At 37.7% G+C, this 26587-nt stretch overlaps 1 protein-coding gene across 2 annotated transcripts; it reads right to left on the reverse strand.

The window, feature by feature from the left end:
• Positions 1–1159: 1159 nt before the first annotated feature.
• LOC122656793 (protein BTR1-like) lies at positions 1160–26587 on the reverse strand. 2 transcript variants are annotated; one of them, XM_043851446.1, is made up of 8 exons: positions 26428–26587; positions 18313–18551; positions 18086–18192; positions 16296–16489; positions 14131–14192; positions 1748–1843; positions 1615–1676; positions 1160–1525 (listed from the first exon to the last, which is right to left on the reverse strand). In XM_043851446.1, exons 1-8 carry the CDS (start codon positions 26507–26509, stop codon positions 1438–1440), a joined length of 930 nt encoding a protein of 309 aa, XP_043707381.1. In that variant the 5' UTR covers positions 26510–26587; the 3' UTR covers positions 1160–1437. The 2 variants fall into 2 exon arrangements, with proteins under 2 accessions (XP_043707381.1, XP_043707380.1); XM_043851445.1 differs by having other exon boundaries at positions 1171–1525; positions 14131–14255.

Consider the following 26587-nt stretch of genomic DNA (forward strand, 5'->3'; position numbering starts at 1 on the left):
ATGTTAAAAAGCGTACCAAGGTTGGGAAGGATAAAATCATAGATGAATACATTTAGGTAAACTTAAGAGAATCATGGAAAAAGGCTAATGAAGGAAATCCATCCGAGAAGGTTGACATGTGCAACAAAGAGATGTGACCTGAAGTAGAGTAGACGAGCGGAACAGCATTCATATATAGCCCAACTGTGGGCACGAAAAAGGCTATTGTTAGGGGTCTACCGTCTGAGTAAATCAAACCGGAGCTGATCCCCTTCACATAGTTAGAAACGGTGTTCGATCGACCAATTCTAATTCCTCAACCAAGATCTTGAAGGTCGTAAGAGCAACTTCCATAAACTGATATATGTTCATCTCAAACTAACTTTGGAAAGTGTTTACACAATAAAAAGAAATTGGTGCACAAGGTTTAAAAACCCAGAATCGGGCTTGGGATTGCCCTCCATGATTCCGATTCGGATGGGATTAGAATCAATCGAAATCGACCTAGTCAAAACCCTAGAAAATGGAATAAAAAAGAAGAAAAGATTTCGACATATCTTTTATTTTATTTTTTTAGTTTTTATTTTAAAATCTTGTAGATCTAGCTACAAGCATTAAGTTAAGATCTACAAGTTTCATTGATTTTCTATTATATGACTGATTAAAAGTAGAGAAAATGACAAAAAGAAAGATCTAAGTGCATTCCAGATTCTAAAAAGGGTTTTAAAAATTGGGCATACTCAAAATCAGGGTCTATTAATTTTGATTCGAATCGGCCAATTCCGCCAATTCAGCTCCAGTTTTTTAAAACCCTGTAGAAACATATTACACATAAAAGAGAAATCTGTACGAGTATATAAACTGAAGGGAGGAATTTTGACAGCTATGGCAGACAAAGAATTAAGAAATTTTAAAAAGAAAAAGATATGGTCCTAATATATTTGAATATACCACTAAAAAATTTTAAAGTTCAAAAATTTCACACAAAAAAAAAAGGGATATTATGCTGACAACAGTTACATTTATCAAGAAAAGTAGTTACAGAGCCTCTACTAACTAGTCTTTCAAATAAAAACCAATAACCTTTTATCTTCTATCATATGATATATGTACTAACTAGTCTTTCAAATAAAAACCAATAACCTTTTATCTTCTATCACATGATATATGTACCTAGACCCAAGAGAGAAAATGCCCTAAAGAAGCGATCACAGCGTGGTCCATTTCGAAACTTTTAACCCTTCTTTTCTTCCTTCATTTGAAACCATTTTTTCTTCCTTCAAGATTCCTCCTTTAAAATAGATATTAGCAGAGGTGTATACGAACAGAGTCTCCAAGTCAGATATAGAAGAATCTCAAGCTCCACATCCACATATGAATCCCAAACAATACTGAAGGAAAAGGGCCAGAGAAAATTAAGAATGTAATTTTGGAGTTATGAGATATGCACCCAACCCATCACCTCTCCATGGCAGAAGCAACCTTCTGCATGATCATACCTTCAGCCATACGGATTGCTCCCTGTGACCCTGTGATTGTCACTTTCCTGCCAAAAGGAAACCTTCATTAGACAGACATCCAAGAAAGCTGCTAGAGAAAGCAGATTATGGCATATTAAGGAGCCGTTTTCTATACCTGTCTGATGTGCCAGACATGAAATCTCCCCGATCTGATATTTTAACCCTGGCCCCACTAACCTGCAGATAAAGTATCTCGGTTATTACTTGCACAAAGCAATCCTAGTGGAGACCATTTTACTTATCCATACCTGACTAATCTCCATTATATTCCTTCCACCACGACCGACGACGACTCCAATATGTTCATCTGCAACACCAATTGTCACAGAATTGCCTCGATTATCCTGGAATCCAGCAAAAGGATTTACGTTACCCACTAATGACATCAAAAACATAAATGACATGCAAACACAAGGCCAAAAAAAAAATTCTCCTTTACGAGTTCAAATTAAAATTTTGAAACAATGAAACATCTTAATTCGTAATTTTAAAGGCAAACCATTAAAGCTTCTAAAACAAGTAGTTCGTGAAACCTAGTAACTCAAATGTCTTGCCAGTCCTAGTACAGAAACAAAGTTTTGCATTCAAAACAAAAAAGTAACAAACTTAATTTAACCAAGGGGGATGTTTGATTGAGAGGAATGATTAGACTGTCGGGAATGACAGCCCTATTCTATTTATAATAAATGACATATAGGTACAAGTACAATAATGCCCCTATGGACAGATTTACCTTTATACCCATATTACAACCCTCCCCCTCAAGTTCGTGCATAGATGTCACACATGCCCAACTTGCATACAATAGGATGAAACAACTTACTACTTAACCCCTTCGTAAAAACATCAGCTGATCTCCAGATTTTACAAAGGGGATACAAATCAGTCATTGATCTAACTTTTTTTTTTATGAAATGACAATCTATCTCCACATGCTTGGTGCGATCGTGCTAGACTGGATTGTGAGCAATACTAATCGTGGAGTTGCTGTCACAATAAAGCATCATAGGAACGGAAACGGGAAGGTCCAAGTCTTTCAAGAGACCTTGAAACCACATCAGCTCACAGATTCCATGAAACATGGCACAAAAATCAGCTTCAACACTGGACCGAGCAACAATTGCCTGCTTCTTACTCCTTCCAGTAACCAGGTTGCGTCCCACAAATGTGCCAGAAATGATGGTAGATCGTTGATCATCTAGAGAGTTGGCCCAATCAGCATCAGTAAATGCCTCAACTCGTTAATGGCCATGAGAAGAGAGGAGGATTCTCTTTCCTGGTGCAAACTTCAACTAGCGTAAGATCTGGAACACAACTTCTAAGTGTGAGGAGTAAGGATCATGCATATATTGGCTTACCTGACTAACAACAAAGGCAATATCAGGATTGTAGAGCGGGCAACCTCAATACCAAGAAAGTAATGCAGCCAAGGTTCGAGAACTCGCGAGATCGGCGAGATCTCGCCGAGTTTCTCGGTTTTGGGCAAAACCGAGTCGAGTTCCTAGTCGGTACAAAAAACTACAATTTCTCGACCGAGATCTCGAAGGTGAAAATCATGGTTTTTTTAGTACAAAAAAACCAATATCTCGCAAAGATCTCGGCGAGATCTCGGTTGGGCCCAAAGATGCTAGTTAGTTGTATTTAGCCCAATTTTCACCCAAAAACCATTTCCAACATAAGAGAGAGCAGAGAAGTTCTTAGGCTCTAAACCAAGGGGAAAAACCTCTCCTTCAAATTTCTTCTTCTTTCTTTCGATTGTTGGATGGAATGCACTGTTTGGAGTTAGATTGAAGTGCCAAAGTGAAGATTCAAGTGCCAATTTGGAGCATCATCACCTATTTGCAAGATTTCAAAGGTGTTTTCTATTTCTTCCCCAAATCTATTTTTTCCAAAAAAAAATTTTGTAATCCTTGTTAGATTCATGTGGTTTTAATATATGTTGAACATCTTTGCCCGATCTATCACTTCATGGAGTCGGATTTTTTTCAGTTAATAAATTATTTATTATAATTTCTGGAAAAATAAATGATTTATTTGAAAAAGAAAATGAAAAAATAGGATGAATAGTGATTGTTTGAAAATGATTTTGATATATGTTAAACTACTTGGGATGCTCTACAGCCCCATGGATTAATTTTTTATTTTCACCCATTAAAAAAATTATTTTATTTTTCAGATTTAATAAATATATTATAAAAATTAAAAATATATATAATATTAAGGAAAAATACTTATTGCTTATGGAAAATTATGTACAACATATGTACATAATATTCAACTTCAAATGGTGTCAAATTCATCATTACATTATATTTTTCTTATACTTTAAGGTATAAATAGTTTTAAAAAAATTCAAAATATTATTTTTAATTAACAAATAAATACTTGGGTTAGGGGATAAATAAGATATAGTTATTTCATAGTTCTAGTAGCTTGACATTACGTTTAAGAGTTATGAATAGCATACTTTAAGTCTTGAATACCTTACTTTAAGTGATCCATGGTTATTAATACATGCTTTTTTATGTAATAAATGTCAAACATAAGACATTTTGTATTCAATGTCCGATATAGCATGGCAACATGGAGTTCCCATGTCCTGAGACAAAAAGAAGTCCAAATGCAATTATTGTGGGAAGTTGCTATCCGGAGGAGCCACCAGGTTAAAGCAACACTTGTCCGGACAGGCAAGGATGTTTCATCATGCCCAAATGTTCCTATCCAAGTGAAAGTGGCAATGACACAACATTTGAAAGGAGGAAGATTAAAAAATCGAGAGGGAAAGAATGCAACAAGAGTTTAATGAGGCAATACTAGAGAGGGCTGGTGCGAGAGGTTTGTGGCGAAGATGATCCGACATTGGGCCTCCACTGGTGAGTTTCAATCAAAGGCTGAATGGAGAATTTACCAAGAGACTTTGGTGAGAGTAGACAAAGTTTTCATTTTGATAATATAAGAGCATATGAGCAAGCAAGAGGAGCTGGTGGATCTGGCTCAGCACTGCACAAGGCAAGAAGATGAGAGGAGAAGAAGCACTGGGACAAGAAATATACCACGACCCCAAACCCGACCACGAGTACAAGGTCCGAACCCATTTTGAGCGGGATCCCACCACTTTTAGGCAACAAGATGCCTACCACCAACCATCCCACAAGTATTTGGTGGTAAACAAGAGAAAGCACGAAAAGCCTTCAACAAATTCATGCTTTACCATGGCATTCCAGCCAATGTAGCACAAGGAACATACTATGATGCATTCCTTGATGTCGCAGGAGGGCTGGTGCAGGATGGAAGGGACCTTCACCATTTGAATTATACAATGTGTATTTGCCTCGGGAGGTAGAGGAGCTAAAAGAATACATTGATGGTTTGAAGCCAATGTGGGAGACATATGGGGTTACTCTTATGGTGATGGTTGGACTGGACCTACTAGGCTGTCCATCATAAATTTCATGGTGAGTTGCAATGGAAAGACTATATTCTTGAAGTCTATCGATGCATCAAAGCATATAAAGGATGCATCATACTTGTATAAGGAGTTGAAGCAAGAGGAGGTAGGACAAGGAACGTTATCCAAATTGTGACGGATAACGGTTCCAACTATAAAAAGGTGGAGAGAAGTTGATGAATAAGAAGAGTAAGAGGATCCGGCTCTTTTGGACCCCATGTGCAGCCCATTCTATTGATTTAATCTTGAAGGACATGGGGAAAAAGACTTTGGTGGCGGGTGTGGTAAATCGGGCAAGACAAGTGACAACTTTTGTGTACAACCATTCTTATGCTTTAGCCTTGATGAGGGAGAAATGCAATGGAGATTTAGTGAGTATGACAGTCAAAGCTCTAGGTCAGGTGTTGGGCATACATTCCTAGTCCCAAACCAGTCATACATGCCTCAAACTCAATATGACAGATGGCAGTGGATCTTACACCTCATACCAACAAGCCTCCCATGTACCCTAAGATAGGGAGATTGGTATATGTTGATCAGAAGACTTATATGGAAGCTGTGTCACACTATTTGCAACACTATAGCAATTCCATGACATGGGAATTATATGTGGATCGATATAGGGATGAATTTCTTGTTCAATCTCATTTTATGTAACAAATTAAGTGAACATTGATGTAATGTACATTTTATTTGAATGTTTTGATTGATGTGTGCTAATTAGAATGTTTTGATTGCTAATTTGCTATGTTTTACTAAATTATATATAGATTATGTTGTTTTAGACTTTTAGTACGACTCGTCGCCTACCAACCTATGGTCCAAAGTGAAACTCATATTTGGACTTGTTTTTGGCAAACTGGGCATGCCATTGTGTTTAAATGGCCGAAATAGGCTGGATACCAAGTTTCGACCCAAAATATGTGTACAACCCACCGAGTTGGGGTCCGAGTCCAAAAAAAAAAAATTGCACCAACTCGCCGAGATCTCGGCGAGATCTCGGCTCGACTCGGTTTCTGGCCTAGCCGAGATGCCACCGAGACCCGAGTTCTCGAACCTTGAATGCAGCTTACCCAAGTCCTTGATCTCAAACTCTTGACCAAGGTAAGTCTTTAGGCAAGAAATTTCCTCCGTGTCACTCCCAGTGACAACAATGTCATCAACGTACACAGTGAGGATAGCAATCTTGGAACCAGTCCGCTTAATGAACAAGGTGTGATCAACATTGCTTTGAGTGTAACCTACAGACACCATAGCTTTGTTAAATCTCCCAAACCAAGCATGAGGAGACTACTTCAATCCATACAGAGCTCTTTTGAGCTGACAAACCTTACCCTTGGTTTTCTGACATGAAAAACCAAGAGGAATTTCCATGTACACTTCTTCTTCCAGTTCACCATGAAGAAATGCGTTCTTGACGTCAAGTTGTTGCAAATCCCATCCTAGATTCACAACACAAGAAAGAATCACACAAATTGTATTCATTTTTGCAACTGGTGCGAATGTCTACTGGTAATCCAAACCATAAGTCTGGGTAAATCCTCTTGCAACGAGTCTGGCCTTGTACCGGTTCACTGTCCCATCCATATTTTGCTTTACAGTGAAAACCCATTCGCAACTCACTGTCCTTTTCTATGGTGGAAGAAAGACCAAATCGCAAGTACCATTGTTTTTCAGGGCTTGTATTTCTTCAATCATGGCTGTTTTCCACTGCAATTCTGTGATAACTTTCTGCCAATTCTGAGGAATGGAAATAGATGACAAAGAAGACACAAAGGTATGATATGAAGGAGAAAGAGAGTTGTATGAAACCACCTTAGCAATAGCATGTTGAATAGAAGATCTCGTTCCCTTTTGAATAGCAAAGGGTAAGTCAAGTGATGGGTCAAAAATAATAGGAGAATTAGGGTAAGTATTACCTGACAAAGAACCTAGATCAGGAGATGATGGTTGTCTAGGTGGTGGTGCAGGTGTCACAGGTGCCACTGGGGTGGTGTCTATTTGCTACTCACCATGACGATGGACATAAACTTTTGTGGGCGGCTCAATCTAAACAAGAGAAGACTCCCCCTGGACTGAAGAAACTGGAGAAGTAGAAGTAGAGTCAGAGCCAAGAATAGGCACGGCTGGAAGCACATCTTCACCAAATAGAGAAGTATCCCCTCCCCCCCATGAAGAGGTATCAGAGAGTAGTAGATAGCAGACTCATGGAACACAACATCCATAGAAACAAAGACCTGACTCGAAGGGGGATGATAACACTTGTAGCCCTTCTGGGTAGCAGAGTATCCAATGAACATAAACTTAAGTCCTCGATGATCTAACTTGCCATGACCATGGTGATTCCAGACAAAACAAGCACATCCGAAGACTTTAGATGGTATAAGAAAGGTGGAGGAACCCTGGAGAACTGCAATAGGAGCCTTAAAGTCAAGGACACGAGTCGGAATCCAGTTGATGAGCTAAGTAGCGGTAAGAACGGCTTCACTCCAATACTGAGGAGAAACATTCATTTCAAGCATAAGAGCATGGGCCACCTGCAATAGATGCCTATTTTTGTGTTCAGCCACACCATTTTGAGCCAGTGTATTGACGCAACTGGGTGTAAAAAAGTTGAAAACAACAAAATACTTCACTCTTTTGATGCATCAAATAAATCCAGGTGACCCGGGTATGACAATAAAAATCAAAACAACGGGTTAAGGCCCCACACATCAGAGTGAGTTAACATAAAAGGCGAAGAACTTCTATTATGCAAACTGGAATAAGTTGCACGAGTTTGCTTAGCCAAAACACAAGCATCCCAAAATAAATCATGGGATTAGAGCTAGTTTGATAAGCTTGACCCACTGAAGAAGTGCCAGCGTTGAGCAAATAAAGACCACCATGCACCCTACACAGCCAATCGTTTCTGTCACCAGATCCTGAAATACAGTGAGAAGGGAAAAAGTCACTTTACAATTCAGATCAATGGTGAGACTGCTGATAGAAAGGTTCGTAGAAAAATTTGGAACATGAAGAATATATGCCAAGGATAAAGAGGGAGAACAAGTGACAGAACCCTTTCCAGAAACAAAGGAGAGGGAACCAACAACTACTCTAACCTTGTCTTTACTAGAAGTCTAGAACAAGGGGACTATTGGAAAAACAAACTAGAAGGGCCAGTCATATGATAATGGCACCGGGGTCAATAATCCAAGGACGAGAGACAACCGATGCACAATGACAACCAAAAGTAATACCTAAGGAGGCTACATGAGAGTCAGAGGGTACCAGAGTAGATGTAGAGGCAAAAGCGGGAGCAGTGGAAGCCTCCAATCGAGTCATGAAACGCCTAAGCATAGCAAGCTCATCCTAAGAAAGAGAGGAACCGATACTATCAGTGTGCAGGTTCAGAGGTCTCAGAGTAATGTAGCCTAGGAGGGTCGACCACGACTACGGCCTCGTAAGGAGGTAGGTCGGCCATGCAACAGCTTCCAACAGAAGTCCTTGGTATGACGTTCCTTACTTACCACAATAGTCACACCCTTAGTAAGTTCGCGTATAATACGTGTATTATACACGTATCTGAACGTTTAATTCAAAAAAACATATTTTACCATATATTTCCGTATATATGGTAAAATACTCGCTTTTTAAGTGCACCCGTATTATACCCGTATTAAATTTAAACGCGTTTAATACTTTTTAATTTAAGTTTAGTTTTGTTATAAAAAAAAACCGTAAAACTTAAAGAAGAAAAAAGCGCAAAACAAAACCCTCGCATAATACGATTTTGGTCTTCTTCTCTTTGAACCCTCGCCGTCGACTACCCCCATTCCATTCATCTTCTTCATCTCCGTTCTCATTTCAGTTCAGGTGGCCTGTTAATTGCAGCTGGGTAAATCAGTGATTGCAGAGGCAAATGAACTTCCATTGGTGATGTTAGTTCATCTTAGAGATGAGTTCATTGATGTGAGCTCATCTTAGAGATGAGTTCTAGAACACATTGTCTTTTTTTTTTTTCTTATGCCAGATGAGATACTTTTATTGTTATTTTGATTTGTTAAATGATAATCTCATGAGATGTAATAGGGGATATTATATTGTGTTTATTTTAGTTGTGAGGTTTCTTTTTGATAAAATCATTGTCTATATGCTATTATTTTGTTTATTAGGTGGTGCATGTCTATTACATAGTGAATATATGCCCGTATTTTTGCTTATAGAGTGGCCGTATTAAACACGTATCGTATTATTTCCGTATGCGTTTTATTACACCGGATTATTGAAAAGTATTATTGCCATCTAGTCCGTTTAATTGCCGAACGTATCTGTTCCCGTTCAATTGCCATTCCCGAACTTACTAAGGTCACACCTGACTGGTTTACTATCAGAGGAGGAACGATCATTGGATCGACGGGGACCACTTTTAGGCTGAATGGACCCAAAAAGTAAGGTTGAACGGTCCTAAGTAGTAAGCTGTAGCATAGCATGGCGGTGGCTGTCCCCAACTGGATCAATGAATAAGACTACTCCAAGGTAGGGAAAGTATCTCGGCTAAGTGCTTGGGCACGAATCTGATCATACTCAACATTCAGCCCAGCCAGAAACTTGAAGGTAGTAGCATCGACAATACAGGTTGCATGAAAGGTGTTATAGAAATCAAGCTCCTGCCATGAACTATGCAACTCAGAATAGTATTGCGAAAGAGTTTGGTCTTATTGCTTAGTTTCATGAAGCTTCTTGCATAGTTCACAAACTTGAGCATCATTCTCAATCTGGGAACAAGTGTTCTGGGCTGCTTTCCAAATCTTGGCTGCAGTATCCAAAAGAAGATAACCTCGAGCAATCTGAGGTTGCATGGAGTTGATGAGAAAGGCCATTACCAAGGAGTTATCAGAACTCCACTTCCTCTGTAAAGCATCAGTGGTAGAAGGCCTTGCAATTTCACCCATCAAATAACCCGTATAGCCAAGCATCATTCTCAATCTGGGAATAAGTGTTCTGGGCTGCTTTCCAAATCTTGGCTGCAGTATCCAAAAGAAGATAACCTCGAGCAATCTGAGGTTGCATGGAGCTGATGAAAAAGGCCATTACCAAGGAGTTATCAGAACTCCACTTCCTCTGTAAAGCATCAGTGGTAGAAGGCCTTGCAATTTCACCCATCAAATAACCCGTACAGCCATGGGAATCAATGGAGAGGTAACAGGAGCAAGACCACATCAGATAATTGCTCTCATCTAATCGAACATAGCTAACAAGGAATGAAAGAAAATCATTATGAGTCCCATGACTCAACCCTTCAATTCCAGGGGATGCAGTAGAGTCAGCCGACATAGTTACCACTCCGATTGATGTGAGGAACAATCAGAAAAGGGATGAAGCCATGAAGGAATCGAAGATCATCACAAAGGACCACTCAAGAGGTTGATAGAGGGTTCAAAAAACCCTGAAAAAGTTGATCCAGTCCTTAAAAAACCTGGAAAAAAAAAAAAAGAAAGTCGATCTTAAAAACCTGAAAGATCGATCTCATCTCAAAAGCTGGAAAAATCGATTTGAACATGGGAAGGCTCTCAAATCATTTACTCGAGAAATCTGGGAACCCAATAGAGAAGGGGATGACCCTTGAAAGGTGAGAAAGAGAGCTCTGAGAGAGGTCGGAGAAGAGAAGAAAAGAGGCAGAAAGTGGGAACCGAGGGAGGAAAAAGGAGAGAGAGCGAGAGAGATGGCTGCTAGGGCTGGGATCCCAAGGTAGATCTCAGCTCTGATACCATGTTTGATTGAGAGGAATAATTAGACTACCGCGAGTGACAGCCCTATTCTATTTATAATATGTGACATAGGGGTACAAGTACAATAATGCCCCAATGGACAGATTTACCCTTATACCCATATTACACCCAGTATTACAACAGTGGAAAATGATGATTTGAGGAAAACACTGTCTACTAGATCAACATACTGCACACCAAGATTTAGGCCCAAGTTGCAATCCAGTTTTTGACTCAAGGCCATAGTTGTCAAGGCACTGCCTAGCGACAAGGCAGTTCTTGAATGCCTAGACAACCAGTCATCATACTGTTCAAGGCAACCAGGCAGAAAATAAGGGGAAAAGGGAAAAATGGGTGGAAGGAGGGAGCGGAAATGAGAGGAAAATTAGATTGAGTGGAAAAATGGGGAGAAGAAGCAGTAGCAGCCGCCATAATCGCTGGAACATCCACTACCATCAACAACAAGAAGAAGAAGACCCTCTCATTTGTACAAATAAAAGGGAAAGAATTCATTATTTACACGTAATTCCCCTGTAAAATTAAAACAAATAGGGTAAAAAGTTTAGTGTTTTACACAACACCCCCCCCCCCCCCCTTATACAACATGCCTTGACTGCCTGCCACCATGACAACCATGCTCAAGGCATTACCAAATGCATAGCCACATCTGTCAGAAACCGATCTTTAAAGGTTAAAATCAACCGTGGCTCATATTTGCAAAGACAATCAACACTAATAAAAAAAAAAATTATTGCTCCAGTCATTAAGAAGAGGAGGGGAAAACAAAACCAAAAAATAACTTCAGTTTATTTAAGCTGGGCCTGATACCCTTTTAAGCAGTTGCTTGAGTTTTTGCATTCTCTCTGCATGTACATAATCGCCCTGCTTGCGAGATTATATTGCTTTTTACTTTTGCTGATAGTAGGTCATCAACAGAAAAAGAAAAAGACAATGGAAATAAAAGGTGTCATACACCATTACACCTTCAGTTTGGTTTCATTTAATATTGAAGGAGGACAGCACACAACACAGAACTGTTGCTACAAATAAAAAGACGTACCACATTGTTATTAGCGGAAACAATGAAAGTATTATGTTGTTCAGCCAAGTCAAAACAATATTAATTACTTCTCAATCTTGCAAAACCACTAAGAAATAAAACCAAGTAATGAAGAACTGATCCTACTGAAAGATGCACCACGTTATTGTTGGCAGAAACAGCGCAAGTACTATGTTGTTCAGCCAACTCAAACAATATTAGTTCATGTTCTTGTAAAACACATTAAAACCAAGTAATGCTGAGTATAGATTGAAATGATCATGCTCATTATGGATCCAAATCTCCAAAATCTTGGTGTCTGAAAAGCCATCATGTACAATTGGTCTTCAGACACTCTAGATGAAGGTTCAATTTTGAAATATTTAATATGCCTATGGTGCCTCTGTCAATCAATTACCCATATCCTTGTAGAGCAGCCTGAACCAGGAACTGAGAAATCCACGGGAAAAGGAGTACAGTTTCAAGTGAAAAAAAAAAAAAAATGCTCCGTACATTGGGAAACAACATTACTTGGATTGCAACATTAAAAATGCATGGCAGAAAAAAGAGCAGAAACAACAGAAGATTAACTTAGAATACCCCAGTTGCAACCACTCTTTTCATCCCAATTTGATTATCTAGATTGGGGAAGAGATTGTCTATTAAATTAAAACCAAGAGGCTAAAGTATAGAAGTGCTTCTTAGTGCTATGTGATTGTTGGAAACTAATCAAACTGAAGAAAACAAGAGGAGGGATTAAATCCCATCATGGACTGGTAAATTCTGGGAACTTAAGGTAACACCTATAGGCGATAAGATGAGGGAAGACCACTAAAATGGATTAGTTATGTGAAATGAATACCACTACTACAGAAATAAGAACCAGCAATTTGGCAAGTTGAAGGATCTAAAATTGCAAGGTCAATGCCAAAGAGGATATGGGTTGAGTTAGGGATCAACAATCAGATGATATATAGCCCTTGAGGCCTTGTTACAGGAAAGAGGAAGAGCCTATAATGAGTTCAATTTATGCAAGACAAAGAGATTCTGAAGTGTCAGGGTGCTGCAAACGGAGTGAGGTCCACACTACTGCCATGAGCAATATCAATTGTGAACCTGGGGATGTTATGGACAAGGAGAACAGATCATCCTTGGGTTCATAAAAGTCAAATTTCATTCTCCATATTAAATGTTTGTGCTAGAAAGTGGATAGAGTTCAATATAGAAGGCTGTGTTGGACATCATTGAAGATCAGAATGACACAATATTCTGCAAAACTTTGTAATTACTGGTCAAAGGTCTCAAAATATAACTCTTCATTCCCATCTCTTCTCACTTTTTATCTTTTTTTATATTCTGTCTTGGCAAATAAGCATTATTCACTCTCAGCCAGTACATTTCTCTTTGAACATTTAACACTGCAGGAATTTGAGTCGTTATCTTGTACACTTTAAAAAGGAAAAAATGGAAGAAAAGGACTAAAGCTAGGACTGAAACAATTTAAGAATAGGTTGATATCATGGTACAAAATTTCGCGATATATTGCCGATATATCGTGAAATTTCGGTAATTTCGGTAGGGCCGAGACGAGATGGGCTTCTGAAATGAAAAAAGTTCAAATTTCGGCAATATTTCAGTATATTTCGTAGAAATATTGTGTATTGAGCAGTATATTTTGGTAAATTTCGTAGAAATACTTTGTGTATTGAATGTTGAACTATTGACTATTATGAAGATTATGAGTTATGACTTATGCGCTTATGACTTTATGAGTTTAAACTTTAAACTAAAGGCTACATTTGACTGTATTTTTGTTTCATTACTTTGTTTAAATTTCTTATTATGTCTTTTAGTACTTAAACAATATGTATTTAACTATTTTATACAACAGGGTCCAACCGTATACAGTCAATCAAGGGTGCAAACCCAAAACACCACTTTGAGTTCATTTTTTTTGCAATATGAAGGTTTAAATGTGTTTATTTAGCTTAAATAAAGGTGTCCATGAAGTATCAGGCCTAGATATGGCCAAATACCCACCGAGATGGACTCCCGAAATATTGCAGAAAAATGCAACATTTCGGCGAAATTTCGCCAAATTTCAGATATCTCGGTAGGCCCGAGATACCGATATATCGCGAGATATAGTACTACGGTTGATATAGCATCAGCTTCTGGAAGATACTTATTGAAGTGTGTAACATGATAGAAGCAATTCACATAAATAAAAAATCATAGGCCGTAAGAGAAACCAAATCAAATCTAGAAAGGCATTATAAAGCATCTGTTATGATATGCAACATGAAAATTACAACTTAACCAGGGATCTATGGTAACATCAAGAAGCATAGGTATGCAGAAACTGAACAAGATAAAACAAATTGACTGAACCTTATCATTTTGAAATTTCCCGCCGCCGTCATTTGGTCCATAGTTTATAGTATTGTATGCTACTGTTCCAACAGAAGGAAGCACATAAGCATATGGCATGCCATGAAAACCGGAGAAGTTGACACCTAGAAGTTCAAATGGGAAAAGAAAAGAACCGCAAAACATTAATTTTCAGTTTGACACCTGATACATGCATAATATCAGCAACCAAATAAACCACATTCATGATCATTCAGTTTTCTTCTCCATAAGAAGCTTATTAATAATCAATATCAGGAAACAAAACAGACTAATGATTCACTTTCTTAAACATCTTTCAATTCATTGAACATTGATACAAAACACGGGTAGTGTGTGACATGTTAGACAATAATTTCCCTAAATTCACTCACTTCAATTAGGCCTCTAGACCTCCCCCCCAATGAAGAAAAATATTTATTTATGCAGTAACACCATAAAACTCTAAAGAATGAAAATTGATCGCCTATATGCTACATACAATGGTGATCCCTCTAAAAAATATTCTACATGCAAGATGGAAAGAGCTAAGTTCCCAAACGGACCTTAAAAATTGTACAGGAAATAATGAGAAAAGGGTTGTGGATATTAATATCAATCATGGGACAACCCTTCCTGAAGTGGAGTTCTGCAACTTGAATTTTAGAGTCAAAGTGGGTGGGTAGTTTGGATTTTAAGTTCTTTTGTTTTTTTGGGTACTCATTTGGGTTTTAAGTTCATGTATGAATAGTCTCACTCCCAGTACATTTATACTGTTGTACAACTTTAGTATACTAAACCAAGATTTCTAAAGAAGGACCATCATTATGAGGTTTGCAGAGAGAATAAAATATGAATTGAAAAAGAAGGTGCTATTGCAAGCTACTGTGCATTACTGTGAACTTCAGTAACTAGGACAGCAGCATTCCCCTTTCTGTCAATTAATCATCAGTCAGACCATCATTACCACATCACCTCTATCCTTCTGAACCATAGCCCCATATCACAACTGCTGACAACTTTGCAAAATCCAGAAATTCCACCAACCTCCTATGCTAGAGCTGCCGGCAGCTGAGAAAATCCCACCTAAGGTAGAGGTCCTCAAACGAGACATTGCAGTATGCTACTCGATTTCATCAACACTGCTCAAAAGTGGAACAACAGAAATCATCTATGGAGAAGAACTCCAGGGACATCATGAATTCACACACAACATTTTGCATTTTTGTGTGAGGACACATGCTGAAATTCTGAAATTCCTACTGTGATGCCTTTTTCTTTTTGGATAAGAAAATTATATTTCCACATTTCCTCCATGCTGAAGATAAATATAGATTTAAGGGTGGTTAAAGGTCATAAAGGTCCTTGCTCTAACAGTCTAACTTCAACTGTGAAGGAGCAATGTTCCCAGCAGGCACTTTGATTTCAATGTCCATGATCATCATTTACCACCCTTAAATTCTTCGGGAAGAGAACAGATTATGACAGAGAGCCGATGTTGTAGGAAAGCCAAGGTTCCCTTTTTTCCAAATCATACTTTTATTTTTCTTCATTCAAAAACTGCAAATTGTGAAAGAAAACAGCATATAAAACACAAGAGCTTCTTTTGTAGGAAGCCCTTGACTAGGTAACTGCTCTGCTTGACCATATTACTGAAACTCTATAGTATACCTTTCAAAGTAAATATAATCCCTGAAAATATCAATTAGCATAACTCTATTCCCATTAGGGCTAAATCTGTCTCCCCTTGATCTTTGATTTGCAAAAGAATTGAAATTGGATAAGGTAATGGTGAAGGGTAATTCATAGAATCGGGGAATTACATTGAGGAAATGCTCGTGCACAAGGCCTCATGCAACAAAAGGAAATACAGGCTGGGTGCCTTTGATGAACTCTTCCTCCAAGTATCAATATCAACCAAAAAGTGAATGGATGCTTTTGCAAAATTGGCTAAATGAAGGATTAATGTTATGAGATAAAACCATATTAAATAAGACATAACAATACGAAACACGAGCTGCTTAAAATCTATGGGCATACGTTGGTTATTTCAACAATGACTAGAATTAAGCAAGTACAAAATGCTCTACTTGTAGATGCTCAAACAATCAAAGGCAGCCAATTGAAGGGGGGAAAGCATAAATGTGAATTAGTTTCATAAACCGCACCAGCATATGAAAATGGAGCACTCATTGACTGCGAGTAATGAGCATCTTCGGTTAGCTTTGATAAAATCAGAAAGACTGCCCGCATCTGTTCCTCCAGAGACCCAGTCAGTGTCACTAGCCTATCATTCAACCCCATATAATTATGATCCTGAGGGGATATCTTGATACCAGCCTGGGAATCTTCAATAAATGACCTGCAGGAAAAATCTGAGAATTAATAGGTTTTAAAAAACCATTTCCGTTATAATGGGTTCAAATCAAACTAAGTAGCAAGTAGTCAATCTTCAAAAAGACATGGCTTATACTTCACTAGCAATTATAATCACTTCAATAACACAACATTTTTGTCAGATTACAGTTTAGATACATCAGTTTGTTCATTCTGCCGAGTTGTGGAGTTGTAAATAAGATATGGAGTTGAGATGAAATTGAAAAATTGTTGACCTGCAGGTATATGGCAGTCTTAGGCTGTGGCTAAAGTTCTGTGCTTGATTTTTGGGCTGTTTTTCTACCGTTTACTATTATTTCCACTTATATTTTGTTATTTGCTGAATTATAAATCTGTGTTGTATTTATGACTTATGAGTTCTAATCAAATTTTTTTTTACAGGCGTTCTAATCAATTTTAATATTGGTTATTCTATACACATGACCTATTTTATTGATCTGAGATCTGCCACTTGTTGTTATGGCTTTTGTTTAATCCTCAATAGATACTTCACTTGTTCAAAGTCGTTCTTTAAGAGTTCTTGACCTGCTACTACTAACTCTTTAATCTGAATCTTTTGAGTACCAAGATTTCTCTAACTCTTTAATGAAGTCTTGAATCTTACTTTATCCTTAATCTTGTTTTACTAAATTCAATCGAATATGAAGCCATTCTCCCACCTGCTCAGGATTTTGTTTCCTCACATGAAAGCCATCACTACTGTAAGTGCCCACCCTAGGATTGAGAGGAATCTCCCCCATGCCATCCACATAGTGTGGTTGGCCCTTCTATGCTATTAATTCAAATTTCATTGAGATTGAATTTGATAGGGTCACCTTTCTTTTTTCCTCTTTCATTCATCCTAATCGTTATAAAGATTTCTTTTCCCTCAAAATTACTGTTTTACACTTAATTATTACTATTTTTTATAGATACTTTATTTATCGACTCTAATTTATCCAATGTTTATTGCCTGGGCCATAACTCATCAGGTTTTGAGGTTTGTTAAACTTTCTCATGTCAAAAAACCAAGTCATTTTCAGCCTTTTGCTCACCCTTTTACATCTCCAATTTGCACCATGTTACCTATCTATTACTGGTGCATTTGTTGGTCTCTGTTAACAACTCAAAACTGTCTCAATTACCCTTTCATTAATTTCTGATTCCTTCCCTTGATTTCCCCACATACATTCAAATATAATCATTCACAGTTCATGAATATTCTCAGCCATTACCCAACTTTGAGCACAATAAAAAAAGCAAACTCAATGTTATACCCAACTAATCGTCTTATGAATATTAACACGCCAATCTCAGAACACTATTGAAGCACCTCTGCACTTCATCTATACATCTCAAATTCTATGCATGACATCGCTTTCAACATCTGCCTCAGTATCCATGATTTATACAAGATTCTTGACTAAATTTTAGCAGATTTAACTATTTAAGGAACAAAAGAACTACGTGCAAGCATTTCGAGTCTTCAATCAGGATGAACAAAATTGAAATTTCATAACCTTGAAATGCAAAGTACCACTACTTAATTTCTACAGAGAGGATAAAGTAAACAATTTTGTACTTTATGGTAGCTCCACCCTTCCCAATTATGCCACCACAAGAGCTATTGGGAACTATAAGCCTCACTTTCGATCTCGGATCAACATCATCACCATCTTCAGAATGAACCTGAAAAGTACCCCACCAAGGGGAGGAAACAAGAAAAGAATAAAGTAAAACTACAATCATGCAGTACAGAAAAAAAACATTATCTAATCAATAGAATCAAAACTGCACCACAAGGATTACCTCGCTCAGCAACTTGGCAAGAATTAGTTCCATTGCCTTGAGAATTTCATTAATCATTCCAGATATCATGATTATCCTATCAGATGTTCCTGGAAAAAACTCTTGATTGCGTGACAATTGAATTCGAGCTCCAGATTGTGACTGAAACTCCGTAATAGTGGAACCACCCTTTCCAATGACAGAACCAGCAGCTGCATTTGATACAAGGAATCTAATGTAGGTAGGCCTCTCCTTGTAATCTGACAAAAAATGCAAATGTTGAACAATTAATTAAATAGAGTCAAGCCTATCCATATGAGTGTGTTTGTGTGTGCATGCACACATGTTCATGTTTTGCATAGTGCTTGCATTGCAGTGTATTCACACATAACAGAGAGAGAGAAAAGGAAGGAAGACAACTATCAAGATTAATTGTTAGAGAAATTCATGAAAGAAATGAAATCAATGGCTTCTTCTGTATCATTTCAACTGAAATAGTGGCAATTTAGTAATTATAGCCCTAGGTACGATGAGACCCTTAAGATTCAATAGAAGGATGCTTTCTCCTCCCCTATTGCCCCAAGGCGCCAACAAAGTGGCCAAAATTTGAGAAAATTAGTAATAAAATTCTAAACTCTACACTGTTGCTATAAATTTCATTTTGCTGACAATAGATTTTTTATCTTACTCTTACCTGCACACCCCCTTTAGTCCTTGTAGTTATCCTAATAAATACATCATTTAGGTTCACAAAAAACCAGCTAAGAGTACCATTCCAACATATATTGGAGGTCTATGCAGAAAAGAAATATAACTAAATAAAAGTTCCAGGAAGAGTCAATACGATGAAATGATCAGCCTCCCTTAGGGCTCCATCTGGTTACAAGTAGGGGGAAAAAAGGGAAGTGAAATTAAATCAAAGAGTTAAAACGGAAAGTTCTATAATCATGATTCTATAACTAATAGAAAATCTTAACAAATATGGTAACTAAACTTTTCAAGTGGATTCTTTATTTTCCTATTCAAATCCAAGTAATTGGATTGAAAATTGAAGTAAAATTTAATTATTATACTAATAAATATTTTAGTTAGATTATCATCTTTGATAATGATTACAGAAGTCCAGATTTTATTTTTATTTTTATTCATTTCAGTTCCCTTCACTTTACACCTAACCAAACAGAACCCTGATTACTCCAGTTCCATATTGGGAAACAAACTTGGGCCTACACCTAGCATGAGAAGATTCATGCATATTATTAACCACAAGCCCACAAGGTTTTAAGTCTCGAGATCAGACCAGGCAGACTGACTGATCTAGACTGGGATTAACCAGCTCCGTTCCAACTGACAATGGCCAATACTACTAATATGCGCACAGATCATCAGCCCATATCGCGGCTGGATCAGCTAATCAAGATCTATATAAGTGGAGTCGGATCAGGATCTCTCACCATTACCAACAAGCATATCATAACAGACTTAAAGCAAGTCAGCATCTCTCACAATCCCAAAAAGGAATGAACAAAGCTACAAAATGTGAAACTGTATAGACATCGTGTAACAAATTCATTTCTTTCCCAGACATGTTTTGACAAAGAATATCTATTATGGGAAAAGGTTGGGCATGCCGCCCGCGTGCTGCACGCCAATGGGCAGTGTGTATCTCTATCCTCCCCCTTTGAAATGACCCCTCTGCTCCTCCTGTATGATGCCCCATCTCGGGCCCCCATTGATGCCGCACGCGGATGGCGTGCCTATCCCTCTCCCATCTATTATATATGGATGCATCTTGTTGTAACCAAAGTGGTGAACTGAGAAGTTGTAACCTTCTCTGATTGCCCCTTGTTATATTCCCAAAATTTCTTCAAGTCAGGTAAAAAAAGGTTTACAAAATAATTTGAAAGTGATTTACCATTTTTTTCATTTTCAAGAGTTGATGAGAGGGAGATTCCACAAAGTGATTATTTTAGGTATCTGGGCTCAATCATAAATAAAGAAGGTGATATAGAGGATGATGTTGCTCAGAGATTTAACATAGGTTGGTTGAAGTGGAGAGGTGCATTCAGAGTGTTGTGTGATTGGTGTATTCCTTTCAGGCTTAAAGAAAATTTTATAGGATTGTCATACCACCAGCTACGATGTCTGGTGCGGAATGTTGGGCAATTAAGAAGCGGCAAATAGATAAACTAAGTGTAGCAGAGATGAGGATGTTGAGATGGATGTTTGGCAAAACTACAAAGGACAAAGTAAGGAATGACCACATTAGGGCTGATTTGGGAGTAGCTTCGATTCATGATAAGCAATGAAAAAATCGTTTGAAGAGGCATGGCCATGTTCAATGGAGGCCTTTGGATGCTCCAGTTCGGAGGAGTGATTTTATTCAGATGAAAAGATCTATAAGAGTCATGTGCAGGCCTAAAATAATCCTATGATAGGTGGTGAGGAAAGACATGCATAGCCTAGGCCTTCTACCATGTATGACTTCGAATCATAGTTCTAAAACTCGCCAAAATCTTGGCAAGATCTCAGAAAACTCGAGATTCTCGACTTGGTGAAGATGAGAGATTGCAAGTCTACATTATTTCAAAAAACTCAACCAAAATTTCGGCGAGATTTCGGTACTTTTGTACCGTCTCGCCGAACACCTTATAAATAGGCAGCAATTCGGCCCTAAGGTCGAAATTTTGAACAAAACTCAGCAATTTCGGGGGCTCAGACCTAGAGAAGGTGGAAAAAGCTTAGATCTTGATTTTTTTTACCACATCATCACTCAATACTACTGGTATACAATACTGGGAGTTGCCACATCACTACGAAGAGATCGATTGTTCACTGTACATGGGTTGGGTGTTTATGTAATATGCATTGTTCACACTTCACTGTACTTTATAGTTTGTAGTTTGTAGTAGAAACTTTAGGTCTTTAATTATTTCTTTAATAATTATTCAATTTATGTGTCATCATCCATTATTACAGAATTTACTTTACTAGCCAATTATGTCTCATAGCACTCAAACAATGTGTAGAATAGGCAATATTACATTAAGGGTTTGACGTTTAATGCCAACCAATGGTGCAAATCATAAACACCAAATTGGGTGCATTTTTTTTTACAATTTGAAGATTTAAATATGTTGGTTAAGCCTAAAACAAGCTTCCCTTAAAGTTTCGAAGCCAACTATGGCTATTTGCCCACCGAAACATCAAAAAAAAAAACACACTAATACACTATCTCACTGAGATCTCGAGTCTCGACCTGGTCGAGACACGATTTAGTTGGGATAAGGCTATGTTGTTGTTCTTGTCATTTTCAAGAGTTGTCATTGACTTGCACGCTTTTCCAGTATACAACTACACATGTGAAATGAAAGGATTTTACTTCATTAAAGAAAAAAGTAAGGTTACAACTTCTTTTTCTCCAACTTTGGTTACAACCATACTTTACCAATATATATAGTCCGACACAATTTTTGTGGCTTAAATAGATTTTTGTGCGTTTACTGCTCTCGGTGATTAACCTTATAAACTCTAAATCAATTACTTAATCCCCTCCAGGGAAAAATATATTCCAAATTGATTTATATTTGCTTGAAAATAAAAATTTTAACAGCTTGCATTCTTGTGAAAGAAGATATTTATCTATAACCCAAACATAATATCCCTAGAGAGCTCATTTGGTGGAGGTCTAGACTCTAGATAATATTGGCGGGTTTAAACATGTAGAATGTAGAAGTCTTTATTTTCTTTTGATAGGTGAATGTAGAAGTTACTAGGATTTAAACAATTAGTGAGGAAGAAGTGACTTCCTAATTGTTGTGTTGATATATATATTGTTGTGGCCCTTAACAGCTCAAGCTTTTAGGATAAGCGGTTGTAACATGGTATCGGAATCAGGAGGTCGGGTGTTTGATCCCTGGTGAGTGTGAAGGGTTTGTGCTATATGTTGTTGTGCCCCTTGGTGCCACGTGATGGTGTCACAAGCAGAGTCATGTGTGTGTGTGTTGGCCTGCACATGCGGGGGGTATTGTGTATTGTATACATTGTAGCGGCCTTGACAGCTCGAACTTTTAGGATAAGCGGTTGTAACACTGATCGTAGTAGGCTGACACAAGGGTCAACATTCGGCCCATATCTCTATGTCACTCTGATATGTTCTAAAGATTACTTGGCTAGGCACAAAGAATAGCAGGTCCATTGGGGTACGCTGTCAATGGATGACATAATTTTCTTATTTTTTCAGTAACAAAGATGTATAATGTTATGGGTTATAACTTCAAAAAGTTGAACTCCGTAAAGTTCACTAGTTTCCAGATGGTAATGGTAGACATGGGGGGTCCACATTTTAGAGGATTTCATAAACAACAACAACAAACTCAGCCTTATCCCAACTAAATGGGGTCGACAACATGGATACTTTCAAAACAGAGTAAAAAAAAAAAATTTTAAAATAGCGAAATGAGAAAAGAAAAGAAAATAAGAGGAAAGAGACACAGTCCAAGAAGTCAGGAAAATCTCAGCTAGATTGAGTCGGCAACATGGATCTCATACCCAACTCATTGGCCAAATTTCAGTTCAACATGAGTATTTAACACTATCAAAACATGGTTCAAAGTTTTTTTACAAAAAAGTTACTAACCAATAAAATCTAATAGTGGAGGTTAGTGGCATCTTCATAGTTTTCAACAACTTCGGAGCAAACAAATATCAGTTTTGTATTGAAATTTCACCAATAAGATGGGTAGGGGTCCACTGCAACATGAAATGTGGGTCAAAACTTGGTGAAATTTACGAAATTCACTAACCTTCATGAATGTTAACAGAATCCAAATTTTATTAATATGGAAACTAAGTGGTGCTTTAGTGCTTTACTAAGCTAAAAGCTACAAGCTGCAGAAGAGTGATTTGGCTGATGAGATTAGACTCACTATGAGTAAATGCAAAATCATAACAGTTGAGGGATGCTTTAGAAATCACAAGCCACAATTGTTATATCAGCCCAATCATCCATACAAGGCAGAGAACAAAGAAATTGCCAGTCACAGTAAAGAACAGGGTGGAAGAAAGGTGCTTCTGTACAATTATCTGAGCAGCTCAGACCAATACAGTTGAAAGAATTTCATATAGAAGGTTACAGAAAAATGATAGGTAACTAAAAAACATAAATAAAACAAGAGTGCGATTGGGATGAGATGTTGTGGATGATGGGAAGACTAGAAAAATAGATTAAGTGATGCAGGAGAATTTGGAGCAGCCACATATGTAACACCAATAGGGACAATATGGGGGAGAGTTGAATAAGATGGAATGTTCATCTGTGGCTAAATTAGCACACCGATGAGAAGAAATACAGTGCAGTGGTGCATATTGAAGGCTCTAAAAGGACAAAGTGGAGGCCAAAAAGAACATAATTTGAGGTAGTATGGGAAGACTCAAGGCACACAGTTTAACAGAGGATATAGCCCTATATATCCTCTAGATAGTGGAACGGTGGAACAGCAATCTGTAACCAACTCCAAATAGTTGAATCAGGCTTTGTTGAATCAACTCTCGAAGAATATCTACTTACATAAGAATTCTATAAAACCTATGACCACCACCAAAATAATAACCTTGCCCTTTCTATAATGATTATAACTAACATCATCGGCAAGAATTATAATAAGCATATGAAACTTCTAAAATGAAATGAGACATCCAACTTCCTGCAAGAATCACATGCCTGTCTCCTGATTCCTAAACTTGGCTTCCAAATATATGGCAACAAGCATTCCCAAAGCAAGTATACTTTTTCCCTCAAAGTAAACCCCATGAGACCAGTAACTCAAGAAAATAGTTGTGATTCTGAAAAGTTTATAATAATTAATAAGGAACCACAGAACTTTCTGAAAGCTTGGCCAAATGCAGCTTTCAGAAACCACAACTTTGAGCCTTATCAGTGGACATTGTGTAAACAAAAACATTAATGTATAATAAAATGGAAACATGGATAGCAAGGTGTAATTCATGAGCAGTTTATCAAGAAAAAAGTCAAAGAAACGCAGATATAGAATAACTGAAGCCAACTGAAACCATTAAAAGTGGTAAAGTAGAACATTACTAACAAATGAACATTATGATACATGACCATAAAATGTTGCTTCATCAGCTGAAACAGTAATTGACTACAAAGCTCCAAGTCAATTGAAGAAGTAAGCATTTCTACAAACTAACAACTGAATGATAATTAGAGTACAACTTTCACTTTCATAACATTACACAATCACGCCAACCCAGGATTTCATAGCTCACTAAAAAGGTATTTCTACCGAAGCCTCCTCTTGGGTCCCTTGGGGGCATAATAAACCAATTATTACAAGCTAAGGTACTTCAGTGCCATAATTCTCCTTTTTATTCTCTTTAGGATGGCCCAGCAACTCATATAGGAAAGAACTTTATTTAGAAGTAAAAAATATTAACAAAGAAGTCCATAGTTATGCATGTCACTCTCCAAACATAATGCTCTCCAACTTAAAAATTTGTTGCTTAAGAAAAGGAAAATCAATCCCAGCAAACTTGGATAATGCTTTTCAAAGCCACCCAGAGGCTGTAGTACAACCACCTGCTCCTCAATTAATATTATATTTTCCATAAATATGGTATTCAATGGCCACATGGATGCATATGAGAATGTACTGAAGCTTTCGGTACTAGCTGAAGAAAATCAAAATGATTCCAAATGATGGTACTAAACCAGTTCCTGTGGCTCAAATTTATCTATCCGCATTGATGCACAACTGACCGAGGTTTAGACAGTTTCAGCAACACAGAGTTTCTTTCAAATAAAACTCACATCCAGACTGACCAAAGTTATTTTAAAGGGAAAAAAAAAACACTCAAACTAAAGCTAAGCCTTTCAACTTCATGAAAGAACTTGGCAGAGCTATCACTAATGCCTAATAATCATCTAAAATATAAGGTTAGGACTGAAATATGCACCAGAAATTTCTCCTGTACCTTGAGCCATAGCTGATATCTGATAAATAGTGACACAAACATCAAGCTAGTAAACAGTATTCACCACTACACTGCCCCCAAAGGCAATGCAAGCCCAAGCAATCTCTTTATCTGAAATTCTAGTCATCCTCCTAAGTCCTAACTCCTAACATAACTTACTTTGAGGATAACTTCAAATCCAGGACGCAACTTTACAGCAGAAGAATAAGTGTTTAAAACTTTAAATAGATTTTCTAGCCGCTGTCATAAAACAGGCACCCTAATTCTCCACTCCACCATAACTTACCAATTCAGATGCAGTCCCAGGCTGAGTTCATGAAGAAATAACAATCTCATAAATCATAATAGCTGTGCCAAAGACTCCACTGAAAACTATTTTATTGGGGTTTCACATCTCCTAGCGGCTTTTTCGCCAATAAGACAGGATTCCTTGACTCCACCACAACATCACTCCTCAGATGCATTCCCATGCATATTGCAGGAAGGAAGAGCCGTATCCTACTACCTTCACAGGATACTGCAGTCTAAATTTACAAAAAATATTTAAGTATCCTCCTTTTTCTAGAAAGGATGCTGCAGTTCTGCTCAGACCAAGTTGCAACTGCTGGATCTAAGACACCGAGCACCAACTCTATAGGTTCATAAGAATCTGCACGCAGACCTCAATCCCTTCCCTCCATAAATTAATTCGTCTCTTAGACAATAGACATTTCAGTTAAACAATATTGAGAAAGCAACAGCTAAATAATCCACCTCTATAATCCAAGTCCACCGCATTAATTTAAACGCATTTCAACATGAAGACACATTTTCCAAATTCAGCGGGTATCATAATGATAAGGTACTGCATAAATTCACTTAATTAATTTCAATCACCATGCGGGAAAGTATCTTAATCCAATACGACTTAAAAGCAAAAGGTAGGGTTTTGGTCTAGAATTTAAGTGGAAAAAAAGAGGATCCTATTGTCTCTAATTTCACAACAATATGAAGAGAATCAGAAAGGAAATCAAACCACATTGCTCTGTAATGAAATTCCGTCGGAGAAAAAGAAAAGAAGAGAGACGGGGAGTCAGATCAGAGGTAATAGATCTCTAGGAGTAATGCGCATGATACGAAGAAGTGCTCTGCATATCTCACCTCGAGGGGGGGACTTCGAAGGTCCAGATCGCTTCGGTGCGACCTCAGGAGAAGAAACATAAGACGACTCGGGCGATTCCATTTTGATTTGCTGTATTCTGTTATGGAGAAGCAAAGATATATGTGGACAGAGGAGATCAGGCCATTCGCATTGTTCAAC

The sequence above is a fragment of the Telopea speciosissima genome, chromosome 3, assembly GCF_018873765.1.
Source record: "Telopea speciosissima isolate NSW1024214 ecotype Mountain lineage chromosome 3, Tspe_v1, whole genome shotgun sequence".
Lineage (NCBI taxonomy): Eukaryota > Viridiplantae > Streptophyta > Magnoliopsida > Proteales > Proteaceae > Telopea > Telopea speciosissima.

Bases quoted from the DNA above. Each gene is read 5' to 3' on its own strand.
- LOC122656793 (XM_043851445.1), bottom strand. From the start codon at position 26,509: ATGGAATCGCCCGAGTCGTCTTATGTTTCTTCTCCTGAGGTCGCACCG. The intron at 18,193-18,312 runs GTAATCCTTGTG...GGTACTTTTCAG, and splicing joins TTGCCAAGTTGCTGAGCGAG to GTTCATTCTGAAGATGGTGA. The intron at 14,256-16,295 runs GTGCGGTTTATG...TTGAACTTCTAG, and splicing joins TGCTCCATTTTCATATGCTG to GTGTCAACTTCTCCGGTTTT.